The 19,007-nt window shown below is 41.4% G+C and overlaps 1 protein-coding gene across 1 annotated transcript in view; it reads left to right on the forward strand.

The window, feature by feature from the left end:
* The window catches only part of igsf3 (immunoglobulin superfamily, member 3), a 106,555-nt gene extending 88,444 nt beyond the window's left edge, over positions 1–18,111 (forward strand). Inside the window, exons 7-9 of the mRNA XM_088913438.1 lie at positions 11,060–11,467; positions 13,136–13,558; positions 14,244–18,111. Of these exons, the coding sequence (XP_088769564.1) occupies positions 11,060–11,467; positions 13,136–13,558; positions 14,244–14,494 (1,082 nt within the window). The 3' untranslated portion in view covers positions 14,495–18,111. The remainder of the gene's footprint in view (positions 1–11,059; positions 11,468–13,135; positions 13,559–14,243) is intronic.
* Positions 18,112–19,007: the final 896 nt, after the last annotated feature.

Here is a 19,007-nt window from a genome sequence, read left to right on the forward strand (position 1 = left end):
AATTATATAATAATTATGTAAGCTTGCCTTTTCAACGGTGAGAAAGAACAGTTCTTGTATTTTTCTGATTTGAAGCAATTCCATATTTCCTCTTCCACTTAATATTAATAACTGTCATTTTGATTTTGTGGGAGTATTTCTTCATGTGCAAAAAAATGTAATCTAACTGTTTGCAACTGTAATGAGTGTAGCATTGCCACATTCTGAAACTTTTCATTTTTGCGTGTTTCAAAAACACTAAAATAGTGTTTAACAAGAGGCCTGAATCGGTTGGGTTAGTTTTTCTGATTGGTAATGCTAAAATACCTTGAAAAGTACTCACAATGGAAATGGTTAACATTATTAAACACAGTTCTGTCATGTAGCTTATTTGTAATTGATGTTTATGACAAAGCAGACAGTATTTTGTCTAGCAACGGCTGCTACCTCATGTCTTTATTTTCCTATGCGCTTGTTTTTGATTTGTTTCTGGCTTTTTTTTTAGAAATGTAATAACTACAAACACGCTTACAATTCCCCAGACCTCACTGAGAGATTTGCCATCCTATCTCCTGGAGACAATTTAATATCTGCAGTAATAAGCACTAGATTGGTGCGTAGTTTAATGGCTCTGCCACCTCTGAGATTAATGAAAGTTTGGAAATGCAATATGTTCAAGTGAGAGCTGCATATTCCTTTATTGGTTTCTCTGCTTTGAAACCCGAGAAGCTGTTTCCTGCTGCAATTCGCCATGACCAGCTGCTAGATCTGTGTCCCCCTGTCGTTGTCATGTCTTCATGTGTACCGTTGTTGAGCTCAGGGAAGAAAACGTGTTTAGACACGCCGGCTACATACTGTATCCAACAGACAGACAATGAAAGGAGTCAGATCAGAGATGACACAACCTTCTTAAGGTGTGCTCCTACAGCCTAACAACCTAAGTGTTGTGCCTTTTCTTCTTTCTTCCTGCTTTTCAGCCTGTCTGCTCGCTTGAACCTGTTCTGACTGTAATATTTCTGTTATCTTTACCCATTGTCATACATGGGGAGACTTCAGTGTGGCAGGCAGGATTCCTGACGGCGTGGTATGATATTAAGCTGTCTTCTCAGAGCCTGTCTTTATTGAGCTGGGCAAGTGCGTAATGAAATTGAACACTAACTCCTTCCCCGGCTGACAAATGAGTAATTTAAGGCGAGTGGAAAGGCAGTAATTACCCCTGTAAGTCAAACGGCAGAAATGCTGTGTGAAGTCAAAGGCACACAAAAAGAAAGTCTGTATAAAAGGCAAAGGAAAGTTTTAATGGAATCTGATAAGCTACAAATAATTTGTATATTATGTTTTAATTAGTTTAACTTTCCATTACTGAGTGAGTGCTTTATTTATTTTAATGTCAATGCAGATGTCCTTTTAAACAATCGACTGGATTGTAACAGCACTTACAGATCTTGGAGCTTCAGACCTTGCAATGCTAGCAAGCCTGGGTAGCGAAGAAGGGCAGTATGTTTAATGACATTGCGATTACTTTAATTCCTTATCGTAATTGATAGCTTGGGCTTCAAGCTTGTCCATAGTTGATGCACAGACCCTTTCTCAGGAAGCCTATCTCCAGGAAGAGTGGAATTAATCATTGATCCCCTCTCATCAGAGCACCCCCCCCCCATCGAAATGTGAGATATGTTTTCTAGGAAAAGTAATGCAGCAGTTGTTGAACTCTGAGCACAGAGATTCACTATTGAAGAGATGAGAAGAATTTTAAATATTCTATTTACCAATGCTGTTTCAAGCTGTTCAGAATTTATCTGTATTACGTAGCTGTAGTTTGTCTCTCTATAAGATAAGATAGACAAGCTTGCACTATAACAAACAAGCGTATTGCCTTACTTCATCTCTCCTTGCAGCATTACCTATAACAGAAATAGCTTTATAGCTGAAGGATTGGATTTATTTGCAGATAATTAAAACAACATAAATCAACAAAACAGCATTGAAATACTACCATTTTTCAATGTGATTCTCATAAACTACACCATAATGCAATTTGTAAAATGTTTTTTTTATAGGTTTTATAGGTTAAGAGGTTGATCCACTACCTTTGCCTTAATATAACTGCGACAACTAAAGTAAATAAATATAACTCGTCATGATTCTATGGCTTGCATATGTGTATACGCATGTGTTACTGCAAGATAATTTCTACAAATATTAACTAAAATGAATATAAACATTTTGAAAAGTACAATTTAATAACTGAGAGTTAAGTTTTCTTTTTTGTTTCATTTAAATACTGACCAATATTATATGACCCTAACTTTTCTTTTAATTGTCATTAAAGAAGTTGTTAAATAATACGCATTGGACAGTATCTGGGTTACAATGCTTTTTGTGTTCTAGTGCCACGTACCCTTTGAAGAATGATTTGAAAGCTTTTACAAAGTGACAAAGTCTCAATTTTAGGCTCTGCAGATAGATCGTAAATATATTAAAAACCCCCAAGCTAATGCAGATTTTGGAGTTTAATCCCATTAGCTAAAATACTCCAACTTTCACAAAATAAATTAACACAAATAATGAACCATGAGTCAATTTGCCATGGAAGACTAATAAAGAGATATTATCCCTGTTCAGAGCATCTGCGACTCAGATACTCCTTCATACACAGCATGCTACTGTTACTGAAGCATTGATGTCAGCACTTTCATTCTGTCTCTTAGATCAATCAGAGCCTGTGTTGTCAATTCAGGTGTCCCATCTTAAAGGAAATATAGTAAGTCTGCAATGGATTCCAGGCAAGCATGCAATAATTACTTCACATACTGTAATTCACTCATCTGTACACAGTCCCAGGGGAACTATGCTGTTAGAAACCTTGATTTTATAACGCAAGTTTGTTTTAAGCCTCTTCATGAATGTGTAAGAGGATGGAGATACCAAGTGGTTTGGCACTCATGTCCATTAAGGTGCTTTAGCATTAAGCCTCTAAGCACTGGTGTCGTTCTAAGCGCTTGGAAGGAAATAATCCTAATTGGTTGCCGTCAGGGGCGGCACGGTGGTGTGGTGGTCAGCATTGCTGCTTCGCAGTGCTGGGGCCCTGAGCTCAGTTCCTGGGGTGCTGTCTGCGTGGAGTTTGCATGCTCTCCCCATGTTCGCGTGGGTTTCCTTCCACAGTCCAGAGATGTGCTTCTGGTAAAGCTGAGCCCTGACATGAGAGTGCGCACGTGTGTTTGCGTGTCCTTGTGTCCGCCCTGCGATGCGCTGGTGTCCCATCCAGGGAGTGTCCTGCCTTGTGCCCGTTGCTTGCCAGGGTAGAGACCACTTCCCCCATGACCCTGAATTGGATGGAGCAGCTAGAAACCGAATGGATGGTTGCTGTTAGAACAATTGAATTGCATTGACAAATTGTTTTAAAAAATCATGAAACAATTTGTGCATTGATGCAATGGTTCACAAAAACTATTGAATGCAATGGGAACAGGAAGTGTACAAGATGTGATTTAGGTATACGCTCACTATGTGAAACCTGATTGCAATCTGAGGCTCAGAAAGGGAGGATTTCAAGATCAGACATCACACAGTGAAGAAAAAGAGATCCTGATACACAGGTGTTTACACAGTAATGCGTTCCAAACGGACACTTGCACATCCCTGCAGTGGCCCAGCATTGGCAAACAGAACTGGATTTATCCTAAATTAGGCAGCATGCCCGGTTCAACTCTAAAAATCTTGCTCTCATGATAAATCGTATAAAAACAGTATGAAATATGCGATCAAAGTCAAGACGGTGCTGAACAGCTGTGGGTTGATTTTCTGTGGGGTCTGATTATTTAACAATTGTGTGGTTAATCACCATTGATGATGGAGCCCAGGTCAGCTCTGCAGAGTGCCACCCACCAGTGCTCAGTCCTCCACGCACTCGCCAGCTCTTCAGCATACTTCATCAAATATGTGTAACTCAGTATCTCAGCTTTGCAAACTATTATTTCTGTTCTCATTTACTGTCCTCTCTTCAGCTGATCTGCTAAAGTGTCCCTTACAGAAGTGTTCGCTTTCACAGTTTTAAGGCAGGCAGAAAGTTGTCTGTCCGTTTAGTCTCCCTGCACCTGGAGGACTAATTAGGCCCTGGCAGTGCCTGCTCTGTGAACAGATAGAGGTAATTACCAGACTTAATTATATTATTGAACTTAGATGTGATTCTTCCACTGACACAAATGAATCAAAGATGAATTCAGTTCATTAGCATAGATATTATATTCCAAAAGCCCCTAGAATGGCTATAAGGGATACATTTTCTAAAGGCTACATCTTCTCACAAAGTCTTCTCTCGCCAGCCCGGTTCTGGCTGTGGATCATTATTTACCCCACAAATCTGGAACAGAATACAAATTTAGAGCACTTTGTCATGTGTGTTTTTTATCCGATTGTAGCCATAGTTTGACAGAGAGAATATATTTAAAGAGAAATGACATTTGTACTCTTAATAATTATTAATAATTAAAAGAATTATTGTATTATCCTAAGCACAATAAAGCCATCACTGCCATGTTTAGCTCTGCATTTGGTTCATTGTGAAGTTCAGCATATTACTACTGTGGCATACACATAGCTCAGAGCAGAAAAGGAGTTATATACTCTTAAATACTGGTTAGAGTGTAATTGTTTTTTTAAGAGTCTGTGTTATGTCAGGTAAAGTATCTTTCAAGGATTATAAATATTACAGCCTTGGCAGCACTTTATTTTAGATTGTTTTTTCCATGTTTTACATCGTGTTTGTAGTAAGCACACAGCAAATGAGTTTGGTATTTTATGAGTGTAGTGGTCAGACTCATTAGAGCAGCTGTTTCATTCAGACATTCTCTTGTAGATATGTCTTACAGACGAACTGGCTCTCATCTTCTGTCTTCACTTTCTTTGTGAGGACCAAAGACTGCCTTTGAGTTACTGCTTTTGATTCATTGAACTGACTCACCTGAATAGGCTTGTAAAAATAAATTATCACATGGCAAATTCAGATTATCATAAAATAAAGAGCTGTGTGTGGGCACTTCACCCTCTGAGGATGGAGAGTCATCTCACTTGTGTATGATTCATTGGAGTCCAGTGCCTGTGTAGAGCTCTGTCTCTTTTCTAAGGAGAAAGAGGACTTGTTTATACACTGTACTAAAGCTAATAGGATTACTAATCTCTATCAAAATTTTAGGTTTATCCTTTAAAGGTTTGGAAAAAAATTAAACTCTGCGTATTAGCTACTAAAGTTAATATACAGTAGAAACAAGAAAGAGTCACTGGCATTTTTGTTTGTATTTCCATCTTCTAGATACTGCAAGGACAAAAATTCTACTCATGAATAAAAAGTTGTGAGAGGAGCAACTGTTTAGGTGAATCAAATTGAAAACACTATTAGGTTTGTGAAATTGTCCGTATCAAGCAATTTAGAAAAAAGAAAGATGTATTGGCCAGTCAAAAGTTTGAAAGAGGTGCTGAGGTACTGTGTGGAGTGGGCGAGTTACTGTGAGATGAATGTTGCATGTTTCATGTCGGTTCCTTTAACCTGCATGGTAATAAACATGCTTGACATACTGTATGCTAATACCTTTCTCTATTATGTTTATATGTGTCACTTGCTTCTTCATGTTCTGTTGACTGACAGCTCTCCAAAGGCTGTACTATTTTATTACCAACAGCTTTAATATTTTATGGTATAAATAATATTGCATTTTTTTCTTTAGTAACAAGCACATTTATACCTACAGCTTATAAATGATTTTCTTAATGGAGGCTTGCTGTTCTGCACAGCCTGTTCACAGGAGTGATTTCCAGTCTCCTGACACTGCAGAAATCCATATATCTCTGCACTTGTCTTCCTCAGCCTTTCAGATTTCTTTTTCAGGGCTGCCTTTTTAGCATTTCTAAGCATGCGTGTAAACAAAAACATTTTGCAGAGATTAATGCAATGTGTATTATGCAATGCATACCTTGAGTCTTCATTGTGCCACTATGATCTTAATTCATTCTTTTAATGAATTGTTTTCAGGAGTTCTACAAATTGGATAACAAGAGGTCTAATTAAGAACATACAAATTGAGAACTCTGTCTGTTCATAAATAAAATGATTATCTTCTAAAGAATAGTTTAATTTCTTTCATAGCCATTGGCACTGTGTCTTTCTGGAAGCTAATTTGTAAATTGAGGTTTTTTTACTGAGCAGGATTGATCTCCTGTGACTATGGAGAACATGTCTTAAATGTTGTGGACATTTAGAACACCGCTAGCCAGTGCTACAGATTAGTCTGAAGGTAGTACAGCAATTCCTGAACATCTTGCTTAAAAGAAAATTTTCTCAGATTATAAATTGCTCCTTAAGCACAAGTCTGGTCTTCATGATTCACAGACAAGACATCTGGCATCTGCTCTCCCAGGAGCACAGACAGGAAACCCTGCTGAGCTTCTCTTCATAGACATACCACCCTGCAGCTCACAGCTGGCAGCCCACTGGAGCTCAGCAGGTGTCAGCCTGGCCAGTACCTGGATGGGAGACCTCCTATGAAAAACTAAGGTTGCTGCTGGAAGAGGTGTTAGTGGGGCCAGCAGGGGGCGCTCACCCTGCGGTTTGTGTGGGTCCTAATGCCCCACTATAGCTTATCTTATCTTACCTAATCTTATTTTAGTGACGGGGACACTGTACTGTAAAAAGACGCCATCCCTCGAATGAGACATAAAACCAAGTTCCTGACTCTCTGTAGTCATTAAAAATCCCAGGGTATTTCTCGAAAAGCATAGAGGTGTTACCCAGGTGTCCTGTCCAGATTTCCCAATGGCCCTAACCAGTCATGGCCTCCTAATAATCCCCATCTCAACTGACTTCATCACTCTTCTATCCTCCCCCCTGAGAGCTGGTGTGTGGGGAGTGTACTGGTGTACTATGGCTGCTATCGCATCATCCAGGTGGGGGTACACACTGGTGGTGGTGGAGGGGATCCCCATTACCTGTAAAGCACTTTCAGTGGAGTGTCCAGAAAAGTGCCGTATAAGTGTAAAGAATTAATATTATAATTTTTATGATATTCATCACCTGAAAGTTATGCCAGTTGACCTGGACCCAGTGCTTGGTGGATTAGGCTCAGTCCTCCCAGTCTGCATGAGCTTCCCAGGTGTGCAGGTTCTCTGTGGATCAGGAAACAGGATGGGACTGAGCCTGCTCATGAGTTATAGTGGTGATTTATAGCAGGCATTTGTTGATCCAAGCAGGGGGTGGGAAAGGCAAAGAATAAAGTAGTTTTTACCAAATAGAAACTCGTCGGTTTGTCATTTTGTGGTTAGCATTGGTCTGTAGTAACACAGTGAAGTGGGTGGAAGAAATTTGCCAGTCAGTTCAAAGGAATTCAGTTCATTGTAATCTTTTAGCAACCTGTTTGAGAAGATAATTGAAAAAATAAAGGAATTAGCCATGCTATAGCATTATTTCTTCAAACCAGCCACAAATTGGTGTTTTGACTGTCATGCTGTCAAATTTAGGACTTATTAGAAAGAACAATCTAATTTGAAAATTGTTTTGTTTTCAAAAACCAAGACAGCACTTTGTGAGCTTGATTTTTAATGATACACATACATAATCAATAACATTTCCTTGGCTTAGATCCACAAATCACAAAACTGGTATCTGAGTGCATATTAATGTATCTGAATGTACAGTATATGCATACTTGCACAAATCTATAAAAATTATAGAGCATAGCTTTATCTCAATAGTACAGATTACACAGCAATTAACTGCTCTGTGCAAAAATAAATGAGCTGTATTTCATAAAGAGAGATTTTACTTTAACCAAACTACTTATTAATTAGAAATGTCTTGTTTAGTATTAAAACACCCATTCGTTTGTATTAAAAAATGATCCATTTTCAAATCCACTTAACTGGAGAACATGTGATTGCAGCTTTTGCTCTGGAAAGTGTAGCTTAATTTGTTTCTGTTTTTAGCAGCAAGCACTCAGAGGTTTGGAAATCTGCATGGCAGTTTAATTGGTCTTATTTCATTGCTTCTCTTCTTACCATGGAGGAATCTCCTGTATTTGTCATTTGGTCTTTTTACAGACTTGCAGGCATGCAGAGCCAAATACGCAGGTGCAAATATCGCTGTTAGCTGAGAAAATTGAGTAACCTTGGAAACCTCGCAGACATGAAAAACGCCAGAATCTTCAAGGTTAATTTTTTATCTGTGTGTTCTTCTTCTTAATCCTTCAACCCCGGAGGCCAATTTTCTGACAGGATCCAGAACATTTTTTTTTTTTGTGACGGTTTGAAAAGCCTTTTCGCCCCTGTTGATTCTAAAGGTCACCCAGGAAAAGAATGCGCTTCACTCTGGCACAATAGGTGTACGTGCAAACCGGCTTCTCTCTAGAGACGTCCCCACTTAGGTCATTTGTTGTGATCAAATGTAATTAGTGCCCCACAAAAGCAGCTCCTAAATCTCTTTGTGCAGCTTTGTTGTGTGTGTGTGTGTGTGTGTGTGTGTATTCTTTGCACAGAGACATTAATGGGATTATGTCGAAAAGAGTTGTGTCTCCCTGATTATTTTTATCTCAGACGTACTGTATATAATTGCTGTTGTATCCAAGGTGACGGAGCATTTTGCTGTTCCTATGGGAATAGGGTGCTAATGAAAATGAACAAGCAATTTCCAACCAGAAGCCTTTGGCTTCCGGCATCACCAGGGAGCGTGTCACTCCGTGGCACAAAACTGCTTAATTCGGAGTTCGGCAGACAAGATTTCCATTCCTCAGTTCTCTGTTATTTCACGTCTTTCCCTTCCGCTGACAGAATGGCATCCAGTTTGAAATGCATAGGCTTAAGGAGACAGAAGAAAACTGAACATGTGAATAAATGCGTCAGTGAACATTATGATGATCACTGGCATGATGCAGGGCCCACTAAGTGACCTCAGCACAGTGTTTCTGGACAGGCCTCCTTATAAATACTGCTGTAGCACTGGGGCCTTTTCCTCTGCAAAGAGATTGAATGTTTTCGGCGGTTATCCTTGTTTTTCACACAGTAGTTATTTATTGTAGTGTCAAACGGGTATCCCTGTGGGGTAAATAATTTTGTAACATTAGAAATGTGGGAGATTGCCCCCCCCCCCCCCCCCAGGAGGACTGCAATGTCAACAGGGTGGCCACAAGAGGGCGCCAAAGCGAGACTGCTGATTAGCTCACCCTCGCCTTCATGTAAATGTTCACTCCTGTCGAGTAATGGGTTAAGTGAAAAAGAGTGTGTCCGTTCTCACATTGGTCTAGTGAATTCATTGTATGAAAGGGTTTGGATTGGTTGTTCCTGGCGAGTAAGAGCTGTACGTTGACTGGTACAGTAACTGCTGTGAAAGAACACCAGCTTGGTTATTGTTTTACTACTTTTTACTACTCTGTGTTTGCGGTTTCATGCGGAGGAAACAAACCAGGACTCCTCCTGGCTGTAAGAGAATGGACTCTTGAAATTAGTTAAAGCTCAGTAGAGTCAACATTTTCTTTTCTGTGTATCAGTGTTGCACGTAGAGTTCAAACAGTGAAGGCGAGAAGCAAGCTGGGCCTTTTATTTGCACTGGTGAGTGTTCATGTGTGAATGTTCTCCGAGCCTCACCTCCCACACTTACAGTCTTCCACACACGGTACCACTCCTTCCTCTCATTTGTGTCATGAGACTTGTGTGTTAGTCTGATCATGTCAGTCATGTAGAAATTCTTTGCTTCTTTTTTTAGTTTTTGTTACCAGTTTATGACCATGCTAACATAGCACAAGCATGGTGCTTTATAAAACTGCACCTTTTAACTATCCCTCATACCTATTGTTTTTTCTGTGCAGTTTTTCATTTTTTTAACTTTCGCAGTATTTACAGAGTGGTTGAGTTGTGATCGATTATTTTGACCTTTGAAGATTGTACAGAGATTTGTTAAATGGAAGACAGATCTTGTCTTTTGAGATTTTTCCACAGAATAACACTATCACCCATAGGAAATAAAATAGGTTTGTGAGGCCACGTTTTTTTTTTCTGATGGGAAAACATTGAACCAGTCTGTAAAATACCTCTGTAGTGTTGTGTTTTTGAAGACAAATTATTTAAGAGATATTAGTAGAATGGAACTGGGTGTAATTTTGATGCTCTGTCTCAGGGACCAGAATAACTATCTCTGACCCAAAAGAAACGATGAAGAACTAGAAAGTTGAAACTTAAAATAATTATCCTCGAAGAAGAGTAGAGAAGATACACGGGGCCTTTTCACAAACTTGTGTCTGGGCTCGGCTCCTGTCACTCTCTGCGGCAGACAGATATCTAAAGATGTGTTGTACTGGTTACTGTTCCAAGGCAGAGCAACCAAGCTTTTCCATTTCAAAACTGCTGAAGCTTCGAAATACGTGTCTGAAGGACATAGAGGTTGAGAGGGTTGCTATGCACGGCATAACCTGTTTTGTTTGGATTTTTTAAATGAAGTATTCTATGCGGTTTATTTTACCATTGTTTCTTTCTGTTTTCATTTCGATTAATTCAGTATCGCAATGTGCTGTCAGCTTCAGTCACTCTGCACTGCCTCTTTCACAAAGAAAGTTATCCTGGAGTGTGATGATGCATGTGCCTGCCTGAGGGTTCTTTTTTAAAATAAGCTTCCTCCCTCAGCCCCACGGTGTGAAAACGCGTCTCTGTCGCTCTCCTATCTGCAGGCTGTGCTGTGGTCGAGTGTGAGCCATCGGTGGAACTAAAGGCGCCGTCCCGCTGGGATTAGTGCAGCAAGTGTCAGAACATCTGGAAAATTGGATTTTTTGCATCCGTAAAATATAATAACTTATTTTCATGAGATTTGATTTTTTTTTCAGTCTGAAAAGTAGACCAGACAGGTTGCTGGTTGCAGGTTTCAGTTTACTGTCCTGCTCACTGGGTACTGTGATCCCACAGGCTCGTAAACGGACAGGCAGGGTCGGTCCTTCCTTGTATTTTAATGTGTGTGGAGCGCCCTGCCTTCAGAGGTCCAAGGCCAGCCAGCCAGGTGTCTTTTCAGACTTTGCTGAGCTGATCGATGTGTCTGTGTCTTGCTCGGCAGTGAGCAAACTGCGCGTCAGCAAGCTGGACCAGAACCTGGAGCTCCTGGAGGACAGCCGCGTCCGCCTGAACTGCTCCATCACCGCGCGGACGAGCCCCGAGTCTCAGTACACTGTGCTGTGGTACGCCAGGAAGGCGGGCGAGCCGGACGCCGAGCTCCTGCTCAAGATCAACCACAACTCGGCGTTCGAGTACGGGACGTACGCGGAGGAGGAGCGGCTGAAGAGCCGCGTGCAGTCAGAGCGCCTCTCACCACAGCTCTACAGCCTCACGCTGCACCAGGCCGAGCTGAGCGACAGCGGCACCTACTACTGCCGGGTGCACGAGTGGCAGCTGGACCCCAATAACGTCTGGTACCAGCTCGCCGAGGAGACGTCGGGGTTCACCGAGGTGCTGGTGAAGCAGCCAGGTAGGAGTCTGGGCCGAGCCTCGAGCGGACAGCCTGGCAAAGAACCACGCGGCCTTGGTTTAATAAAAAAGCCGGACAGCTCCTGGATAACTGAACTAGTATCTCGGGGCACAAATCGATTCTGCCGACCTCTGAGACCGTGACGTTAGTTTTGTTATTGAGAAAAGGGGCAAGATGAAATGGAATTAGTTTCTGCACCATTAACAACTACAATTCACAACATCTACAGGCATAAAACACTGTTTGCAGGCAGGGTTTAGAAGCACATGATCACGCATATAAAGTTGGCCTCAGTGTGGAGTTATGATTACAGCCCTGGATCCAAAACCGGAGCGAGCTGTGTTCAGAGGGAGCAGTGTCTGCCAAAATAATAAAAAGAAATTTAAAAGTAATTCCCACTTCCATAGCTCTAAAAAAACAGTATTTCTCTAAACCATTTTGGAGAGTATTTTGGCTGCTCTAACTAGTACTGCTTTAACCTTTAACTGTTAGTGAGAGATACATGGACTCTGTGACAACAAAGTGTTGTAATACTGTATAGCTTCCAAAATGTTGCCTTTATGTTGCTGGTCTTTTACAGCATTTCACTGGTGTATGAACCTGCGCTGCTAAGCAAGCTCTTGTCTGTGCACCAGCCTGTTGGGAATACAGGTTCCTCTGTGCAGTACCATTCATAGAAGGACCTCTGATTATCTCATTGCTGCTACATGGGCACAACAGGGAATCACATGAATAACAGAACAGGACCTGACCTGTTGTCCTTATCATGCTTCTGACACATCTCTCCTCTGGGCTGAGAACTGGTGCTGTACGTTGTGTTTGGGCTTCTCCAGTTCACAGTTCACAGATTCAGAGGTTCGTTTATTTATTTTTTTGCAGATGTAGAAATTGATCTTTTCATTTTTGGAAAATCTGAAATGGCCTTTGCAGCCGTCTGTTATGCAATTATGTTACATGTTCTAATTCAGTGTAATTAACATGCAGTGAGGAGATTTGCTAAAACATTGCGAGATAACAGACACAGTACCATAGATGTGAAGCGAGGAATTATATTTCTTTTGCTCTGCGTTATGTGGAAGAAATTATTTGGTTTTAATAAGTACTGTAGTTGACAACCGGCTGCTTCTGAAGCCTCATTTAATTCAAGAAAGCTAATTATATCAAGAAGCTTAACACAGAATATCTCATTCAATATATGCATATTTATCGGTTTCCCCTTCTTCGTTTATTGCTCATGAGTGTAAAAAATAAAAAGGGCCATATTTGTCTTTGGGGAAAAAAAGGGGTATATTAAGTTTTAGAGACACAAATGTATTTTAAATACTTTTTCAGATCCTTCATAATCCATTTTTGTATATTCAGTAGGATTTTTAACTCCCATGAGCAAATGCGGAGGTGCAAAGGAACAGGGTGTTCAAGATTGGCAATCTGTGTACAAAGGAAGTGAAATTGCACATTGGTTAGAAATAGATATTAAAGTGGAAAGCAATCTCCAGATCCTATTTTCCGATAGTTCCCATTATAATGATTGTAAAGATGTGTTGTCTTCACATTTTCATTTATTCAAAGCCGTTCAGGTGGGTAGAAACAGGCGCCATGTTGTGTGGGAGTTTCGCTGCCAAAACTCAGTTCAGGCTGATTTTTCCACCTTTTCCTCTGTGCCCCCAGACATCCGGCTGCAGGTGGAGGAGTCCGAGTCCAACCTGACCGTCGTGGAGACGGAGGCCTTCCGCCTGGGCTGCAGCATCCCCTCCCAGTCCAGCAAGGACTCCCGCTTCTCCGTCTCCTGGTACGTCCTCCGGGCGAAGGCCGGCGCCGGCGAGGGGCCCGAGTGCATCTTCTCCATCGGCCACGACGCCGTCTTCGGCAACGGCAACTGCAGCCCCTCCGAGGGCTCCGGGCCCGGCTCCCGGCTGCAGTTCGAGCGGCCCTCCGCGGAGCTGTACAGCCTGACGGTGCAGCGCGCCGGCCTGGCCGACTCGGGCAGCTACTACTGCCACGTGGAGGAGTGGCTGCTCAACCCCAGGAACGCCTGGTACCGCCTGGCCACCAACAACTCCGGAGCGACCCTGGTCGACGTGCGCGAGCGAGGTGAGCTGGTCGCTGCCCCGCAAGCTGGACCCCGTGGCTGTGAGACTGGGTCTGCAGGGAACGGCCCTGCTGCATTTCTGTCTTTCACAACAAAATGCGAGGAAGAATGAGCCCCTGAGGGCTTCCGATTCAAGAACTCTTGTATAAATCATGTTGAAGTAGAAGAGCCATGTTTTAGTCTTTCACTGAGTGCGTTGTTTAAATCCGGACAGTGGTTGCATAGCCAGGAGTGCTAAAGAAATTCGTTGTTGTCTTCTGTGCTGTCCTTAAGGGTTTGCCTTATTGTCCTGTTTGTCATTCTCGTTATAAAACCGTGTTGAAAATAGCTGAAAATAGGCTGGTCTCTGTGATTACTGGAATACTGATGTGGCCAGAGATTTCTATGATGGCATTTGGTTTAATGAAAACCTGTGAGGACAATGACAGTTATCTGCTTATTCAAGCTCCCTGTTCGATACTTTTAAATGACTTATATTATCACAACAAGAATTATTTTTTAGATTTGTAAAAATATATATCAGAAAACTGAACAGCGCTTCCTCCAGCAAGACCTTTACGTTCTTATCTTTATTATATAAACTCTAAACCCGGTCCTTAAATGCTCTTCCCCTGTTTTACTGTGTTTTACTCTTTGCTCTGCAGTCGTGTACCTTGTCTAACGTTTCTGTTCTTCAATACTTCGCAGGTACGTCTCTGCAGTCGGTCATCTGTTCCAATGATTCTCTCTTCTACTTCGTCTTCTTTTACCCGTTTCCCATTTTCGGGATCCTCCTCATCACCATTCTCCTGGTGCGCTACAAGGCCCGCAACTCCAGCAAGAACTCGGAGGGCAAAAACGGCGCTCCGCTGCTCTGGATCAAAGAGCCGCACATCAACTACTCCCCGACCTGCCTGGATCCTCCCACGCTCAGCCTCCACCCAGGCTCTGTGGAGTAAGACAGCGGGGGGCCTTTGGAAGACGCGTTCGTTCGTGGACCATGAGAATAACCTTGGGCTGCAGTCGCTGGCTGCAACTGCTCTCCAGTGTCTCAACGCTCAACGTCTCCCGTCCATTCCTGTGACCTGTCAGTGAGGCCGCGCCGGTTAGAAATTAGAAGCATTGTCATGCCAAACAAGCCAAACGCCTACTTCCCCAGAATTCCCACAGCGTTACTGCACCCTGAGAGGTCTTGCATCCCCATTGCTTTCAAATCAGGCACCTTTCATTAACACAACGAGAAAATACATGGGACAGGTGACACTTGCCAAATCATCGTCTTTGCATTCTTTTCATTGCTGTTAAGTGTCAGTGTGGTTTTATGTCTGGTTTCCTTTTGATTGCTTGTCATTGTTTCGGTGATCGTTTTGTGCATTGTACATATCATTGATTATTTAATTTGTTCTCCACTAACGACCACTAGAATGTGCCACTGTAAATCATCATCTGGACACAGACACGAGTGGAAAAGTGATCTGTCAGTGGGAAAGCAGTGGTCTTCCACTGCACGCCTGTTAGCAGGAAAGAAATGGCACTGAAATAGAGTGGTGGTGGCCTCCACACCAACTTGGACTGGCACTGAAGTGACATTAAAACAGTTTAGAAGGACTTGGCGGCTAATATTGGAAAAAAAGAACTTCAGCAAAAACATGACCTGTTTCCAGTGCCAAAGAAACCATGCTTCCTTTGAACATGTGAAACTGTACCGACTCCAAGTATAATCTGAGGTCTGCACTGGCTTAATGTTATGGGTCTACAGATGAGCAAAAACATCTTTCTGAAGCTAAAGCTTCTAAAAGCAAAAGGAGCTGAGGGTGTCGATATTGTCCTTTTTGTGCCAGACTGAACATTTTTATCACATGGGTATGACATGAAACTCCTGAGCTGAGAGTGGGATTTGAAAAAGCAGAGACTTTTCTGAATTAAAAAATCTTTGAAATCCCTCGTGTGCTTCCTCAGAAATTTGCAGGAAGTTCAGAAGAGAAAAGGGGCTCGGACAGACTTTTTATCGGGTTCCCTGGCAATTTTATCGACCGCTGATCCTGTATATTTCTGAAACATTATGGGTATCGGTGAACGTAAGGCGGATCTTTCTTGTGAACCTGTAGTTGTATTAATCTGTGCAGCTTGAAGAGAACAAATGTTTCAGCTCATGGCAATCAACGCAGTGTGATCGCAGTGCTGATTCACCTGACAGTGTAATTGAATTTAAATTGTGAATTAAATCAAGCGAGATTCAGTGATCATTTTTTCTGAACATACGCAGAAACTAAAAACTAAATGTTGCCCATTTGGGACATTTTAGTGCCAAAAACTGGCGTACCTGTCCTAGTTGTAGACTTGCCTACTTCACTCTAGATAGACATTAGAAAGGGTCCAAATTCTCTCTGTGTGCTTATATGATACTGAGGAGGAAAAGAGAAACGTTTCTAGTACACTAGGGATTTGGGGTATCAACATCACAAGCCCTGAAAAAAACAAAATGGTAAGTGAGTAAGTATTAATAATCCAAACTTTTTTAAAGGGCGCGGCATCTGTTATTTCCTTTTCTTTGGTTTGATTAGCTGTAAGAATGACTTCATGCAGTATGCCTTAAATGATACATACAGGAACAACTGTATCACTAAAAACTTCAAGCTGCGCAGCGGGGCGGAACTTCTAAGTTGATGGCCATTTGAAACCGGCATACAGCAGGTTAAGGTTCTGATTCAGACAACTGAGATGTTATCACCTGCATGAAAAGGTTTGTGTGCTGGCATGCACAAAGAGGTTTTTGTTAATCCACCTACTCATCTACAGGGATGTGTGCTCTTCAGAGGAATAGAGCTGCGTTTTCAAAGCAATGTGTAATGCAAAGACATTCTAGTGACAGACATCAAAAACCTGGAATTTAGGTTTGAAACAAGCACAAGGTCAGATATATTGGATGGTTTTTTTTTTGCTAGGAGCTAAGGAGATTGTTTTATCAAAACTTCAAGTTAACCATTTCATCTGTAGTTGAGCAAGATATTTCGCAATATTTCTGCTAAGTTTTGTGAGAAAGCACAGTCATTAGCTGAGCACCAGTTGGCACACGTTGTCTGGCAACGCTGGAGTTTGTCATCATCCGGTCCTCCTCTCAGTTTAGCGTCACGAGGTTAGAACCAGCCTCTGTGCTTTCTGGTGAGGGCCGGGTAAACGAATGTTCTGCATTGTGTTGGAAACCATGCCAATAAGTTTGCTCTTTAGACAGTGTGATAATGTACATTTGGTCAGAATTTTTATTTTTTATTGTATTTATTAAGTGTGATACCTAGTTAAATGTGTGGAAGCTTTATATATTACAGCTACAAAGAAGTGGATTCCGCTGCAGGATCTTACAGTTGATGTTATCTTCTTTTTCACGAAGTGAAGCAGACTAATTGTGCCATCAACACCAAATGTACCCAGTGGATTTGTCGTCTAGACTAACACAGCTTGTATGGAATTCGGTGACGTAAATGGTTGGGTCATTCATGTGACACGTGACCCTATGGATGTAGGTTCCTTAGAAGAACAGAATAAGATTGATTTCAAAATAGGATAAGTCGAACTTTGAACCCTTTGTGTGAGGGGTTTATTTTTTAGGCGATTCCAGTCAGCTTTATTTTTCTTCCTTTCTAACTTGTTTCAAAATGTATATGCATGATAGCAGGAACATCTTGGATGTTTCGTGATTTTTACATTCTACTTAAAATAATGCTCTGGATTGTGTTCTCTGTAGTAGGTACTGGCTTGAAAATGGCTGTAAAAACAGTAGTGGTGTGCATTCGGTGAAGCCAGTGCTGCTTATTTACATGTTGTATTTTTATTTTTTTAAACATGATTTGTTCAAACATAGTGCACTGAACTAAAAGAAAAGTACGTCGGAATATTTTGTATTTTGCTTTATTTTTATTTTCGTTGTAGCAAGTGCTTTCACAGGCAGATTGGGGGTGGGGCAATCTGAGATTTTTTCATCGCTTACTGTACAAACATACAAACATTTTTAATATGCTGTGTTTCGTTTCGCTAACCGAGCTAGCTGCAACTCCATAGTGAGGCTGCAAGTAATTCAGCCAGCAGTTCCTCTCATCCAAAATTTGTACAAGAAAGGTTTTGACTTTTTGAATGTGTTTTTATTTCCATAACCCTAATATTATCTTTTTTTAAATGCCTGCATCAAATAAGATGATTATACTGTACTGTATGGCCAGGTCCTGGAAGTCACTGCCTCCTTTCTATACAGTATACAGTGCACATCCATATGCATTCCTTATTTAATTTTTAATGATTTTAACTTGATATTTCAGGTATTTTGGGCACTCATTGTGTTTCAAGTTTAAGTCTTTACTTCTGCTGTTGTACTATTGGACTATGTTGGAAATAACAGAGATTGCGATGTGGCCTCCACACGCCCTGGGCAGTGCATTTCTCTGCTGTGTGAGAGCAGTGTCTTTCCTTCTCACAGCTGTAGTTTGAATTCTGCTGTTTAGCATGTACCTTGCACTGGTTCATGGTTTTATTCTGTCCACCTCTTGCAGTTGACAGCTTGAATAAATGTTCATTGTTTATTAAAGATTTGTCTTCTTTTCCCATTTGTTTTTTAATTCAGAGGGTGATTTTTTAATCTATTCCCTCTGCATGCTGGATCTACATGTCTGGTAATACTGCTTAGTCAATAACTAACAATTCCTTGCAATTCTAAAGCACTTTTCTTGCCAAAGGATCCTGAAACACTTTATGAACTGAAGAGACACATTTCATCCACCGCCAAGCCATGAGAAAATACTTCACCTATTAAATTCACAGAGAATTGTTGGAGGGGCAGAGTGTGAAAATCTTAGGCAGAATTTAGGCAGCATACCAGGTCAACAGTCCTGCTCTTACCAAAGTAGTCAGGATCACTGTTTAACATCTCATCTGAAGGAGAACAACATGAGACTGAGACATCTCTGCTATTTTAGATATCTAAGATATCTTTTCTATATTTTTCCCTAATAAAGAAAAGGAGGTATGGAAAAGTATTTAGTATATTAGAATCTCTTAGCTTCTTAACTGTGTAGGTCATTTGAATTTCATTTAAATACGGTGACCTGCAAAAGTAAGGACATCTCTACTCCTCACACAACAGTGGGTAAATCTAACCTCATGTGGCAGGTGACACACAACACATTTTACTTTGTCATTATTTACTGAACAAAATTCAGCCAACGAACACAGCACCACACAGTCCAGTAACGTGTGGATCCCGCTTTAGCAGCAATAATTTGAAGCAAACGCTTCCTGTAAGAGTTTGTCAGTCTCACGCTCGCCTGGGAGGAGTTCTGGGCACCTCCTCCTACCGAACTGCTCCAGCTCGGTGATGTTTGAGGACATTCGTTTACGCACAGCTGTCTTTAGGTTGCGCTACAGAATCTCAATGGGTTTGAGGCCTACTCTGACACGGCAATTCTTTTTCAGCCATTCAGTTGT

The sequence above is a fragment of the Atractosteus spatula genome, chromosome 4 (assembly GCF_055471065.1).
Source record: "Atractosteus spatula isolate fAtrSpa1 chromosome 4, fAtrSpa1.hap1, whole genome shotgun sequence".
NCBI classification, from domain to species: Eukaryota; Metazoa; Chordata; class Actinopteri; order Semionotiformes; family Lepisosteidae; genus Atractosteus; species Atractosteus spatula.